This window comes from Stenella coeruleoalba, assembly GCF_951394435.1.
Source record: "Stenella coeruleoalba genome assembly, chromosome: 2".
NCBI lineage: Eukaryota > Metazoa > Chordata > Mammalia > Artiodactyla > Delphinidae > Stenella > Stenella coeruleoalba.
The window spans coordinates 9,188,278-9,202,308 of NC_137147.1; the positions used below are offsets into that span (position 1 = coordinate 9,188,278).

The following is a 14,031-nucleotide window of genomic DNA, read 5'->3' on the forward strand; positions in this document are numbered from 1 at the left end:
AAAAATTTTTTTATTTTAAGATACAACATGAAGTTATTTTCCTTAACATTTCAAATGACCTGGCACTTTGGTTCTTAGAATACATTAAATACTGTTTATATTTTCATTTAATAATTTCTGCTTCTTGAAATGGACCATTATATGATATTGGAAAGCATATGCTGGATCCATTCCTGTTCTACCTGCCTCGCTCCTCAGCAGATAGGTTTAAGTGAAAGCTTTGCACACAGACGCCGAAGGTGGGAATAACGCTTGAGGAAAGTGAACCTGAACTGTAAAAGGAGTTTCATGCTGGTGGTTTTGCTTTTTGTTTGTTTGTTTGTGTTTGTTTTTTTTGGGTTTTTTTGGGGGTTTTCTTTGAGAGCTTGAAATGCTCTTGGAAACCATTTAGTGAGGCAGACTCCCACTATTTTGCAGATAAAAAAACCCCAAAACCCAAAGGCATTAATGAACTTTGCCCAAGATTACACAGCTTATTTGTTGATAAAACCCAGCCCTTGTTGTGAGTTTTGCCAGTGTCTGGTTATGATAGCATCTTACTAAAGATATATAAGGATTTTTTAAAATTAAAAATATTATTTAGTCTTTATTTTTTTTTTTAGTTGCAATTTGGCCTTTGTTTCCTAAGGACCAGCTAGTCAAAAACATCTCACGTTACCTTGGGAAAGTGTAATTTTTATTAGGTAATAGTCCCTAGAGGTGTCCACCGTTTCAGGTTTTTTTTTTTTTTTTGGTTTTCTTCCTTATTCTTGAAAAAAATTTGTAAACTTTTTAATTAAAATATACAGACAGATAGTTGTAGGTATATGGATGGCTTGGCTCATTGCACTTATTTCTTTTCAAACAAATGCACTGTTTGTATCTCTTTTGAGTCTGGCTTAAAATGAGAATATTTGCAGCATTTAAAAAAATGGTTGACAAAGTTTGAAAACCTTTTTATCAGAATACTCTGCAAAGTTGTCACTATTGAAATTGAAGCACACCCTCATTGAAGCACTCCCTCCCGCCTTTCCCCCCCAAGTAGTCTTGTTTATTTATTTATTTTTTTATTGAACAACAGAAATTTGGTATCTTTCTAGCATTGCAAAAAAGTTACATCATTACTGAATCCTGGCCCATTATTAAGGTTGTCATTCACAAATAAGCTTTTGCCAAAGAAATTGGAATTAGCAAAGATCTTCTGACAGAAATTGGATTGTTGTGTTTCATGTTAGTCTAAATTGTCTTCTATTTTTGTCAGTTATGCTATAATCTGTTACCCTGATTACTCTAGCTCACCGAAAGGGAAAAGCATAATTTCTCAAATTCATAGCTTAGTTCACAGTGATCACTTTTAGTTTCCAAGCAAAGTAGTTTAGTTTTACATTGTAGCGAATGAGCTTTGAAGTGGAAATAGGGACCAAAACTTTATTCTGAAACCCCACTGTACATTTTTAATGTTGTAAAGAAAATAATTTTATCTGTTTACATATTATTCTCTTATTTAATTGCAAAGATAATGCTTTTCCTACATCTGGAATTTAATTTTATTAATTTGAAAATCTTTTAAAAAACATTTTAAAACTTTGTCAGCCAACTTGAAGCTCTCTGTGATCAGCATGTGAGAGCTTTCCTTGTGTCTCCTGCTACAGTTAGAATTCTTAGCTGAAGTTTTGCCTTGTGGAGCTTAATTTTAAACTTTATATCCATGTATAAAATCCTTGACTTAAAGCTTCATACTGGATAAAGGTCATTTTATAACTCAGAAAATGAACATTCAAAGAACGTGTTTTACTTTGTTTATATGATTAAATAACTTATTTTATGTTAATTGAAAACAAATGGCCATGATTTGAAAGTTGCCTTTTAGTATTTGTGGTTGTCATTTGAAATTATCCATAACCCTTGCTTTTATTGAGTCTCAAGCCCTTTTAAAAACAGCAGCTATGTCTCCCCTCCTTCCCCATTCTCCCTCTTGCAGACAAAAGACTGCATGTTGGCTAATGGCAAGCTGGACGATGACTTCGAAGAGGAGGAGGAGGGGGGGGGCCTGACGTGGGGGGCTCCGAAGGAGGACGCCGACGACGAGGAGGACTTCCTGGAGTACGACCAGGAGCACATCAAGTTCATAGATAGCATGCTGATGGGATCCGGAGCTTTTGTCAAGAAAATCTCGCTTTCTGCTTTTTCAGCCACTGATTCCGCCTATGAATGGAAAATGCCCAAAAAATCCTCCTTAGGTAGTATACCATTTTCATCAGATTTTGAGGATTTTGACTATAGCTCTTGGGATGCAATGTGCTATCTGGATCCTAGCAAAGCTGTTGAAGAGGATGACTTTGTGGTGGGGTTCTGGAATCCATCAGAAGAAAACTGTGGTGTTGACACAGGGAAACAGTCCATTTCTTACGACCTGCACACCGAGCAGTGCATTGCTGACAAAAGCATAGCCGACTGTGTGGAAGCCCTGCTGGGCTGCTATTTAACCAGCTGTGGCGAGAGGGCTGCTCAGCTTTTCCTCTGTTCGCTGGGGCTGAAGGTGCTCCCGGTAATTAAGAGGACTGATCGGGAAAAGGCCATGTGCCCGACCAGGGAGAATTTCACCAGCCAACAAAAGAACCTTTCAGGGAGCCGCGCTGCCGCCTCTGGAGCTGGCCCCCGCTCCTCCGTGTTGAAAGACGTGGAGTATGGGTGTTTGGAGATCCCACCGAGGTGCATGTTTGATCACCCAGATGCAGATAGGACACTGAGTCACCTTATCTCGGGGTTTGAAAATTTCGAAAAGAAAATCAACTACAGATTCAAGAATAAGGCTTACCTACTACAGGCGTTTACACACGCCTCCTACCACTACAACACTATCACTGGTAAGGAGCCCCAGACCAGAGCTCACTGCTCTGAAAATGAGACCTTGTGTTAATGGAGTTGTTCTGTAGAATAATGTAAAAAGAATAATCTATGCATGTACATTAGAGTTCAGTGTGCACGGTGGGGGGAGGAGGCACAAGAAAGTGAAAGAAGCCTTTCTTTTTGGGAGCATGTACTGTTCCTTACCTTTGACAGCTGGGAGCAGAGCTATCTTAGCTCCTCGTGTCTCTGTCATTGATATGCAGCATAATTAGACAGGTTCGGGCCTTAGTATTTCGGTGTGTTTTTGCCATTTTATGCTCCCCCCCCCTTGTCCTTCTGATGCCCGGTCACTGCTGCTTTTGGTTCTTGAATAATTTATTCGTATATTCTGGATGTCTTTCCATATCTTTTTATTGTTCTTCCTGAACAAAAAGTCCCCTCCCTTTAAGGTCTTTTAAAATCTAAAGATGAACCGATTAAAAGAAACTCTTTCACAGGAAGGTTTCATTGCTCTGACTCTGCTGTCACCTTCTGCTTTGCGCTGTGCTCCGTGTTTTTTTTCCTCCTTTATTTAATAGGCTCCCAATCCATTCGATTTTAGAAGGGAGAATAGGCGCCTAAAACCAAGATCGGCTTCAGGTTTCGAAACAGCTAAAGTCTGTATTTTTTCTCTGTGTCAGAGTAATAAGCGCTTGAATTCAGAAAACCAAAGCCGAGTATAAAGTTTGTATAAGAAAAACAGTGTAGGTTAAGATGATCAGAAAAATGTAAAACCAAAAGTGAAAAATTATCTGACTCTGGACTAGAAAGGCTGGTGAAACTAAAACCTGTTTTTCTTTGTGGAGAAGAAACGAGGCCTCCTTTTCTACCATGCTGTACTGGCAGGAGCCCTGGGTTCTAGTCTGCCTCGGGCCCTGCTTCTGAGCTCATCGGCTGTGCGGGGGCAGCTCACTATCTCTGTTCCCGCCTCAGTTTCCACAGTTGAACGGCTTCTTTTTTTTTTTTAATTTTTATTGCTTTACGATGCTGTATTACTTTCTACTGTACAGCAAAATGAATCAGCTATACACACACACACACACACACACACAAATGTGTGTATCTCCCCTCTCTTTTGGACTTCCTTCCCGTTTAGGTCGCCACAGTGCATTGAGTAGAGTTCCCTGTGCTATGCAGTGTGTGTGCACTAGTTATCTATGTTTATAGCAGTATCAATAGTGTATATGTGTCAGTCCCAATCTCCCAGTTCATCTCACCTGAACAGCTTCTTTTTAATCACTGCGAGATGATAGAGGTGTTGATCAGTGTCGATAACTTCTCACATTTTGACATCGATCATTTTTGCTTAAGGTCTTTGCTCGCCTCCACGACTCTCGTTTCTCAGCCTCTTGGTTTGTGTGAAATTCAACATTTTTCATTCAAGTTGAGAAGAAAACTGTCTTGTACTAACTGTCATCTTGTGTAGCAAATGTAACCCAGGAGTGGCGAGGCATGGTATCACTCCCACACTTTCCAGAGTGTGAGTGGACAGTGTGCAGGGGTGACAGCAGAGTGTGGGGCAGGACTATGTGCAGGGTCTGGCGTTCGTTGCTAGGTGACGATGTGTGATGGAGCCTTTAGAAAGGTGCCCCAGCACCTGCCTGGCCAGCACAGTGCCGAAGGAAAAGGGTTGAGTGATGATGATGTCACTTGGGAAATGCTTTTTTCTTAATGAGCATTAGTCTTTTGGCCACTTAAAAATTTTATGACCCCAATTTCTATGTAAGAAATATGCTTAATTTGTCATTAGAATTTAATTTCCAGAGGCTTCCGTATGATGTCAAATAATTTTGTCACTGAAGAATATATATGAAAACGAATCCCAATAAAAGTCTTTTCAGTGTGTCTGGGGGATCAGTTCTTTATCTGAGTTATTATTTGAAAATTGTGGAAACGTTTTTGCCGGAGCTCAGGGCTTCACTTTGGATCTTCCCTCAGATTGTTACCAGCGCTTAGAATTCCTGGGAGATGCAATTTTGGACTACCTCATAACCAAGCACCTTTATGAAGACCCACGGCAGCACTCCCCAGGGGTCCTGACTGACCTGCGCTCGGCTCTGGTCAACAACACCATCTTTGCATCATTGGCTGTGAAGTATGACTACCACAAGTACTTTAAAGCAGTTTCTCCTGAGCTCTTCCACGTCATCGATGATTTTGTGCAGTTTCAGCTCGAGAAGAATGAAATGCAAGGGATGGATTCTGAGGTTAGTGCCATTTTAAGATATGTTGAAGTCAGTGTTTAAAATAAGCCTTCCGACTAGGGTTCTCGACAGAGCTGTCTAGAGAGCCAGCCGAAGGCCAGGGTTGTGGTCCCCAGCACGCTCTGCGTTTTCCAGGGAGAAGTGAATGGGTCTCAGTCTTCAGGGGGAGGCCTTTTCAACTTGACCACTCATACTGTGGTCGTTCTGGCGAGGAGAGGGAGCCAGGGGGCTTTCAGCTGCTTCACCACCCCCAGTCCTTGATTCGGGCTCCAGGCGTTTAGGCATGCCAGAGAGGTGCGGCCCTCCCCCTGCCCCCAGAGAAGCTTTAACCTCAGTGAGAGCTCGGCGTGGCTGGTTCTGTCTTTCTTTCTGTTTAAAATAGGTCAGGAGTATTTGCTAATATCTCAGGTAAGCATCACAAATGTATGTTCTGCTTCTACTTGAAATGGGAAAATCTCATTTAAAAACCAAACTTCTAAATTTTTAGGGACTGGAATTTGAGAGGTTTCTGCTGTAAGTTCAGCCAAAGGTTCTTTGGTGATGGAGCTAATTCTAATGTGTTTGTGAACTATTTTGAAATTTTGTAGGAAAGGATTTTGCTGAGATCTTTCCAATCTCCTCTAATCCTTCGCTAACATCCATCCACATACCTGGGTACCCAGGAGAGCACTTGCATTTCTTCTCCTCATTCTGATTCCTTTGTTCTTCTTTCTGTAGATTTCTTATAAGTCATGGAATTCATTCATAACTCCGGTAGCCATTTTAATTACTCTTTCTTTAATCTGTACCTTCCTGTTTTTTAATGGCACAAACCGTCGTTAGGGAGCAGTGCATTTCCTCGGCCTCCCGTGAGAGAGATGAAGAGCCTGGGTTTTGAGGTGTAGCCACGGGGCAGAAGGGTCAAGCGTGTTGAACGGGGTGGAGGATGTGCTGAAGGGGAATCAGTAGGCAGTGCCCTTCCTCTCCCCTTTCACCCTCGCACACTCTTCCAAGATTAATGGTCTGAGTTGGAGCACAGCTAGCGGTGAGACCAGGAATTAGAACCATCTCAGATATATTCAATATTATTTCTAGTCTCATTCTGTAGAAATATTTAAGCTTAGAAGTTGAGGAATTAGCTAAACCCAAAGTTCTCTTTTGATGACAGTTGGACATACTGGCTTTGTTAGTTTTTGTTCATTCTTTTCCTTCCCTTCATTTATATAAACATATGTATAAAAGTTACAAAAACTGATTGGGAATGTCATGGTCTGGCTTCTCTAACTTACTGTTTGATCTTGAGAAAGTCTCTCCACCTCTCTGGGCCCCAGTTTCCTCGTTTGTAAAAGGAGAGAATTAAACTTGATAAGTTTAAAAATTCCCATCTACAACAGTAAGTATCTTATTTTTTCCAGTAGTCAGCATCTATTATATAGAACTTTGTGTGGCTAAACCATCCATTTAGAAATTACTATCCCCTCTTCTTTTTATTTCTCTTTCACAAGTAATGTGTGTGTATTTTAGAAAATACAAATAACCGAAATTAACATTTTCTGATGTCTTATTCCTAATGTACATAGACATAAAGTTATGTACGATATAAAATGAAATTATAGCATGCATAGTGTACCATACCCTGTTCTTTTCACTTAATATATTGTGGATGACTTTCCCCGATCATTAATAATTGGGATTACAACTTTCAGTAGCTGCACGCTAGTGAGTATATGGCTATAATGTAATGTGTTTAAACAATCCTTTGCGACTGGGTGGTTAAGGTATTTTTTGTTAGGGTTTGTAATAAACGTGGATGCGGTAAATATACTTAAATATCCAGTTACCTCCTTAAGATGAATTCCTAGAGACGGAATTGCCACATCAAAGAATTATGAACTTTTAAAAGGCGTTTGATACGTATGTGAGTTTTTATTCTATTAATCTGAATACCTACTGTGTGTCAGGTTCCCTGTCATAGTGAACATTTATTAAGTGGTTTAATAAAAGGGGAGCTTGGAGGAAAATATCTTCCAAATAGAATTTCCCTGTCAAAGAAGTGGCAGTTTCCACTCCCCAAGGCAGCGTACACCCTTGCTTGCGCTGCACCGATGAGTCTTCTGCCTGCCCCTTGCCAAGCCGCCAGGGGCTAGACCTGTTTCCGTGTGCAGTTCTGTGATTATGAGTGAAATATGAAAATTTTTTCCATCAATTTATTGCCTATTTCCAGTTTGTGTTAGGATTGTTTTTGTTTTTATTTGGAAGTAATCTTTTTTCCTTTGTTAACTATAGAATACTAACTAGGGAAGGGCTTTTTTTCTTTTTCTTTTTTTTTTTTTAAGGTAAGGTAACGTTTGTGAAGAACCTATTAACGGTGTAATTGGCATGTCATAAATGTTTGATGTTGTTACCCTTGTTAAAGATGTAGTAAGAGTCATATCCAAGAAAAGAAACACATCTCTGTAGACTGCCTTTCAAAGCGGCCTTTTTGCTTACGAGTCACTTTTCTCCCTACAATAGCTTAGGAGATCTGAGGAGGATGAAGAGAAGGAAGAGGATATTGAAGTTCCAAAGGCCATGGGGGATATTTTCGAGTCGCTTGCTGGTGCCATTTACATGGATAGCGGGATGTCGCTGGAGATGGTTTGGCAGGTGTACTATCCTATGATGCGGCCGCTGATAGGTACAGTTGGCTCCCCTTCGAGAGAGGCAGAATCACAATTAAAAACAACTTCAAGGGTACTAATCACATTATTCTTTCATTTTGATTACAGAAAAATTTTCTGCAAATGTGCCCCGTTCCCCTGTGCGAGAATTGCTTGAAATGGAACCAGAAACCGCCAAATTTAGGTAAGCAAAAATATGCGTGGAAACAGTTAAATGACTGAAAAACAAGGGGGAAGAGTTCTCGAAGATGCCATATGCGAATGATTTTGAAAAATATTTACCCTGGGACATGCCCTTGTGCAGTTGCTGTTTGTAGCCCGATTGACTTCTTTTTGTTTTGTAAAGTAACGCTGAGTGAGAGAAAGAGCTGCAGCCCTGTCTGTCGGTCGTATGTAGCAGTCATAACGCATGTTTCCTTCGTGTGGTGTCAGCTTGTATCGGGGACTCTCAGCCTGAGAGTACATACTTGGTGCTGACTGACCATAATAATAAATACTTCTGACTTCTAATTCAAGCTGTTTGGCTTTGTTACAGCCCGGCTGAGAGAACTTACGATGGCAAGGTCAGAGTCACCGTGGAAGTAGTAGGAAAGGGGAAATTCAAAGGTGTTGGCCGAAGTTACAGGATTGCCAAATCCGCAGCGGCAAGAAGAGCCCTACGAAGCCTCAAAGCTAATCAACCTCAGGTTCCCAACAGCTGAAACCCCTTTTTAAAATTAAAAAAAAAAAAAAAGCAAAAAAAAGCAGAATTAAGGTGGAAAATATTTAAGTTGAAAAGGATGATTTAAAACTGATAGTGAGTGGAACAAATTGAAGGCAGAATTTAAAGTTTGTTTGATAACAAGATAGGTTACAGAATAAAACATTTAACACATGTATAAAAATTTTGGAACTAACTGTAGTTTTAGTTTTTTGCGCAAACACAATCTTGTCTTCTTTCCTCACTTCTGCTTTGTTTAAATCACAAGAGTGCTTTACTGATGACATTTAGCAAGTGTTCAAAGAAATTATTGAGAGTTTTTGTTTTGTTTTGTTTCGTTTTAGTTTAATTCTGTCAGCTTTGCTTAGAGTTCGGAGGCCAAGGAGCTTAAACCTGGAATAGCCCCCAGGGTTCTGTTGAGAGCTCTTGACACCCGACGGTGTGTGTGGCAGTGCCAGTCCCGCGTAGTTGATAAGCTGAGTAGAGCGATGCAGTTCGCGAGAGAAGTGTGCCAGTGTTGTCTTTCCTTTCCACGTTATAGCGTGTAAGATGATGTTTCCTGGTCGCTGTTGCACTTAATAGTAAGGGACAGATTTTTAATTAACATTGGCTGGCATGTTGGCAAATCACATTTTAGTTTTCTCATGCCATGTTGTCTTGCATAAAAGAGGTTCTTGCCTTAAGAGTAAAACCCTCATGGATATTCTTTCATTTCTGATCTTTTTGGAACAAACTGTTTTACATTCCCTTTGTTGTGTTATTATGCATTAGACCTTGAGACAGCGTGATACTTACAACTCACTAGTATAGTTGTAACCTAACTTATGACGGGATTATATGAGAATTTCTGTCATATGTGTACTGAAGACATTTTCAAAACCAGAATAGGTAGTCTATGGAGTCTTTAAAATACCATCATAAAAATAATCGTTGGCTAAATACCCAATTTTACTGAAAACCTCCTGCTAGGTAGTTCCGCTGATGGAAATTGTTTGTGGCAAATAATTTTGCCCTGTAGGCTGTTGCTCTAACAAAATAAACTTTAGACATATCACACCTAAAATATGCTGCAGATTTTATAATGGATTGGTTACTTATTTAAAGAAGCAGAACAGAGCACCTTACCCTTAGTCTTCTCACATACATTTCTCACTGTACTTTGCAGAGTGTTGCATGCGCACTTCACCTACCAAAGCCGTGCTGTCAGTGCCACGGAAGCTTAACGTTTGCGATAAACTGCCGTAGTTTTGATACATCTGCGATTTAGGCCATTAATTTAGACAGACTAGCTCATTGTTTCCATCTTTGGAAAAGGAAGAAAAAAGGCATTTTTAGGCATTTGCCTAAGTTTCTTTAATTAGACTTGTAGGCACTCTTCATTTAAATACCTCAGTTCTTTTGCATGCATTTTTTCCCCTGTTTGGTGCTATGTTTATGTATTATGCTTGAAATTTTAATTTTTTTTTTTTTGCACTGTAACTATAATACCTCTTAATTTACCTTTTTAAAAGCTGTGGGTCAGTCTTGCACTCCCACCAACATACCAGTAGAGTTTTGCTGCAATTTGCCCCATTAATTATGCTTGAAATTCAAGAAGCTGAGCAGAGGTGTCTAAATAATTTCCAGCACATCATTGTGAACGTGATGCCTCATGCAATGCTGCATTTATGTTTTAAATTGCAGTTGAATACTGTACTTCTTGCTTTATCTGCACCACCTACCCCCGGAGAAACACCTCTGTGCGTGTGCACACAGAAAACTGTCAGCTCTGCTTTCTAAGGAGACCTGAGTGAAGGGGACGTTAAGCTTCTCCAGTGTGATTTGTTGTCTCCAATCTTAAACTTCAGTTGAGATCTAAATTATTAAATGAGCTTTAGAGCAAATCAGTTTGGGTGGACATGTTTTTAAAATATTTAATTCTGATTTGGAACCTTAGATTTCTATTTGTTTTTTTTTAAGAAACCTCCATGTAAGATCTCCTGGCAATTTAAAACCAAGCAATTGTTGGATTATGTAACTGTAAATGTATACAATTAACAAGTAAGGCTGGATGTGAATTTCACTTTTGAGGGTGATTCGTGATAAAGTTGTATCACAAATCTCTTGATAATTTATAAACTACCTGATGCCAGGAGCTTAGGGCCTTGCATTGTGTCTAATGCACTAATCCCAGTGTTAAGGGATTCACTGGCCTCCTGGCACCAAAATCAGATTGTTTCACAGTTACAATGCCCGTGGGGAGAAAAATGCCTCAATATATTTTGTAACCTTAAGACGAGTATTTTTTGTTAATACTAAAAAGTTCAGACTTGGATGAGATTAGGTCACACAGTCTCAGGGGTTCAAATTTCCTGCTACCATTCAAAATGTTTTTATCAACAGCAAACTTCAGCTATTGCTTTTTTTATTTTTTTGGTTGGAGGACAATAGCTGATTTTAATTGTGACTCACGCTTTGAAGCAATCTGTGATCCCCTGGTTACTAAGTTAAAAAATAAAAACTATGAGTTAGACGTATGGAATGGTTATGAACGCTTTTGTGCTGCTGATTTTTAATGCTGTAAACTTTCCCCTAGTTTCGTTTATTGAAATGTTTCCCATCCATTAATTAAGGAAAAGAAAATCACTCTTGTTGCTCCCCTTTACCACCTTGTCTGTCATCCTTTCGTTCCTGTGATTGCCATGTGAGACTGAGTGTGATTCGGAAACCCCCCTGGTGTGGCTGTGCGGCCAGCACATGCGGGAAGGACTGGGCAGGCGCGTTTTGAAAAGCAACTGCAGAAATTCCTTACGATGATTGTGTGGAGGTTAGTTGGCATGAACCTTCATTGTAAATGTTTTTTGATTTTTTTTTTTTATGATACACTTTCAGCAGTCCTGACTATGCTGCGTTTTGTAATAGCTTTTTTCCCCTCTGTTCTGTTCATGTAGCACAGATAAGCATTGCACTTGGTACCATGCTTTACCTCATTTCAAGGAAAATATGCTTAACTGAGAGGAAAAAATGTGGTTTGGCCTCGCTGCTGTTTTGATTTACCGAATTTGAAAAAGATAATTATAATGCCTGCAATGTGTCATATACTTGCTCAACTTAAATAGGTCATTTTTGTCTGTGGCATTTTTACTGTTTGTGAAAGTATGACGAAGATTTGTTAACTGAACTCTTAATTATGTTTTAAAGATGTTTGTTACTTTTTTTTTCTTTTCTCTTTTACATTATGTGAAGTGATTAAATTTAGAATGACCTCTAACACTCCTGTAATTACCTTTTGAAATACTAATATTTTTCCTCTCTTAATAATAGCTTGCCCTCAGAAAGATTCAAATTGCCCTGCCTGAATAGTAAGAGACTGGAGGCTACTTTGGTTCTGTTGGTTCAGTTCATAAATACAATTATTCACCCAGCAGTCGGCTCTTTTAGTCATTACCTGACATCAGCCTGTGTAACTGCAGAGTGCAGAGACTAATCGAGACCCAGACCTACCACAGTTCAGTCTTAAGGCCCAGTTGATTTAAAACTTTCTGTCTTCCTCTGTTAGGGTGTCTGATCCTTTTACACAAAATTTAAGCCACCAAACGGAGACCTTGATGTCTTCATTTCGACTGCATCTGAAGTTTTTAGTGCCCCGAACCAGTTTGTGTTAGCTGCGGAATTGAAACTCATGTCTTGTTTATTACCTATATGGTTATTTTAATTACATTTAAATAGGTATATTTTTTCAACCACTGATTACTTTTCAGGAACTTAATTATTTCCAAATAAATTTCTTTATTTTATATTATACATGAGAAGTTTTTAAGATATGTTTAAGACCAAGAATATTGAAATGATTTTAAAAGTTGTTGGATTCGCCAGTAGCAATATCTAGGGAATTTGCATTGAGACTATTGTATTTTCCACTAGCAGTGAAAACGATCTTTTGAAGCTAACTTGTAAATATATTTTAATCGTTAATTGTTTTTTTTCTCTAGTCCATTTTTATTTGGACATCACCCACAATTTAAATTTTATAGATGCACTCAGAATTCACTGCAGCAGCAGGTTACATAGCAAAAACGCAAAGGTGAACAGGAAGTGAAATTTCTGACTTTTCTGCTGTAAATAGAGTGAAGGAAAATGACTAAAATCAAGTAAAACTAACACATACATAATTTGATTGACAAAACAGTATTTACCATCACATGCTGCAGCTGTTTTTAAGGAACATGATGTCATTCATTCGTACAGTAATCATGCTGCAGAAGTTCGCAGTCTGCACCTTATGGGTCACAATTACCTTTAGTCGTTTTTTTTTTGTAATAATTGTAGCCAAGTAAATCTCCAATAAAGTTATGGTCAGTTCACGTTGTGTCCTTTTGTCTTTTTCTTTTCTTGTTTTGATTCAGGTCAAGTTTAAATAGTTGTAGCAGAAATGTCTTTAAAGTGTTTTAATTCCATGGTCATCTGAAAACGCATACTTTAATACGATAAAACGTTGTTTACCAAGTTGTGCTTCCCATCTACTGGTGGAATTATCTACTAACAATTGCCTTGTTCTTTTTCTGATTTAAATAATACCAGTGTGTTTGCCTGAAATTCTGCCACATTGACTGATGTTTTCCAGGTCCTGGATTATCTGTGACACATTTGACACATTCCTTAAGGGAATTTGGTTATTCTGAAGTCAAGTGGACAGAATGTTCGGCTTCCAGGTTTTTAGGACCCACTTCCAATATAGTATTGGTTAAGAAAGAATTCCGTTATTTCAAGCTTTGACCTAACCTTTCTGTAACTCAGTACACCAAGCACTAAAAGGAATGCCTTTGCCGTAGGAACAAGATGGTAAGTATAAGTTTCTTAGAATGAGAAAAAAAATTCGGTTTTCCTTTATAAGAGTTTAAATTAATCTCTTCCTTTCCCCTCACTCTAACTTCTCGAAACTGAAGGAGAAAAAAGTATACGTATTTTAATCCTGAGGAATTTGGTTGAGTTCTACGTACTTGCGTTCGTTGGTGTTACTGCCCAGAATTCACTGCGTGGTTCAGGCCAAGCCTGGGAGCCACAGCCCTTTCCCGCCGCCTCGCCCTGCCTTCCTGTGGCTGGAACAGGGAACACAGCCAGGCCAGGCCAGGCACATCAGCTTGCAGGTTGTGATGTGCATGAAAAGAGTCCAGATGGAAGTGAGCTTGTTTCTTTTTGTGGATCCGTAAGTGTATAATGTAGGTATTGGATGGAATGGTGGGTGCTGGGTGCAGCCCGCTTAGGCGTGGACTGAGTTGTGATCCCCGCAGAGACACCAGGGGCCAGGGAGTGCCCTCACGGTAGACGCGCGGCCAGGAGCGTTCCCGACCTGTGTGCAAGGCAATGTGGGAACAACTCGTAGATCTTTCTTATTTCTCCTTTTCCTTTTGTGGTAAATTATACATAAACTCACCACAGAGCCATTTGTAATTGTAGCGTTTAATGGCATCAGGCACATTCACATTGTTCTGCAACCATCACCACCATCTAGTTCCAGAACTTTTCTTCATCCCAAACTGAAACCCTGTCCCCGTTAAACGCTAACTCCCATCTGCTCCGTCCCCCAGTCCTGGTATCCACCATTCTGCTTTCTGTCTCTGAATTTGACTATTTTAGCTAC

The 14,031-nt window shown here is 39.5% G+C and overlaps 1 protein-coding gene across 7 annotated transcripts in view; it reads left to right on the forward strand.

Annotated features, from left to right (window-relative positions):
* DICER1 (dicer 1, ribonuclease III) overlaps window positions 1-13,531 on the forward strand; it is a 68,137-nt gene extending 54,606 nt beyond the window's left edge. For all 7 annotated transcript variants that reach the window (XM_079912320.1, XM_079912322.1, XM_079912323.1 and 4 more), the window contains 5 exons: window positions 1,961-2,846; window positions 4,807-5,075; window positions 7,566-7,728; window positions 7,820-7,895; window positions 8,247-13,531. In XM_079912320.1, coding sequence (XP_079768446.1) covers window positions 1,961-2,846; window positions 4,807-5,075; window positions 7,566-7,728; window positions 7,820-7,895; window positions 8,247-8,412 — 1,560 coding nt within the window. In that variant the 3' untranslated portion in view covers window positions 8,413-13,531. The remainder of the gene's footprint in view (window positions 1-1,960; window positions 2,847-4,806; window positions 5,076-7,565; window positions 7,729-7,819; window positions 7,896-8,246) is intronic.
* Window positions 13,532-14,031: the final 500 nt, after the last annotated feature.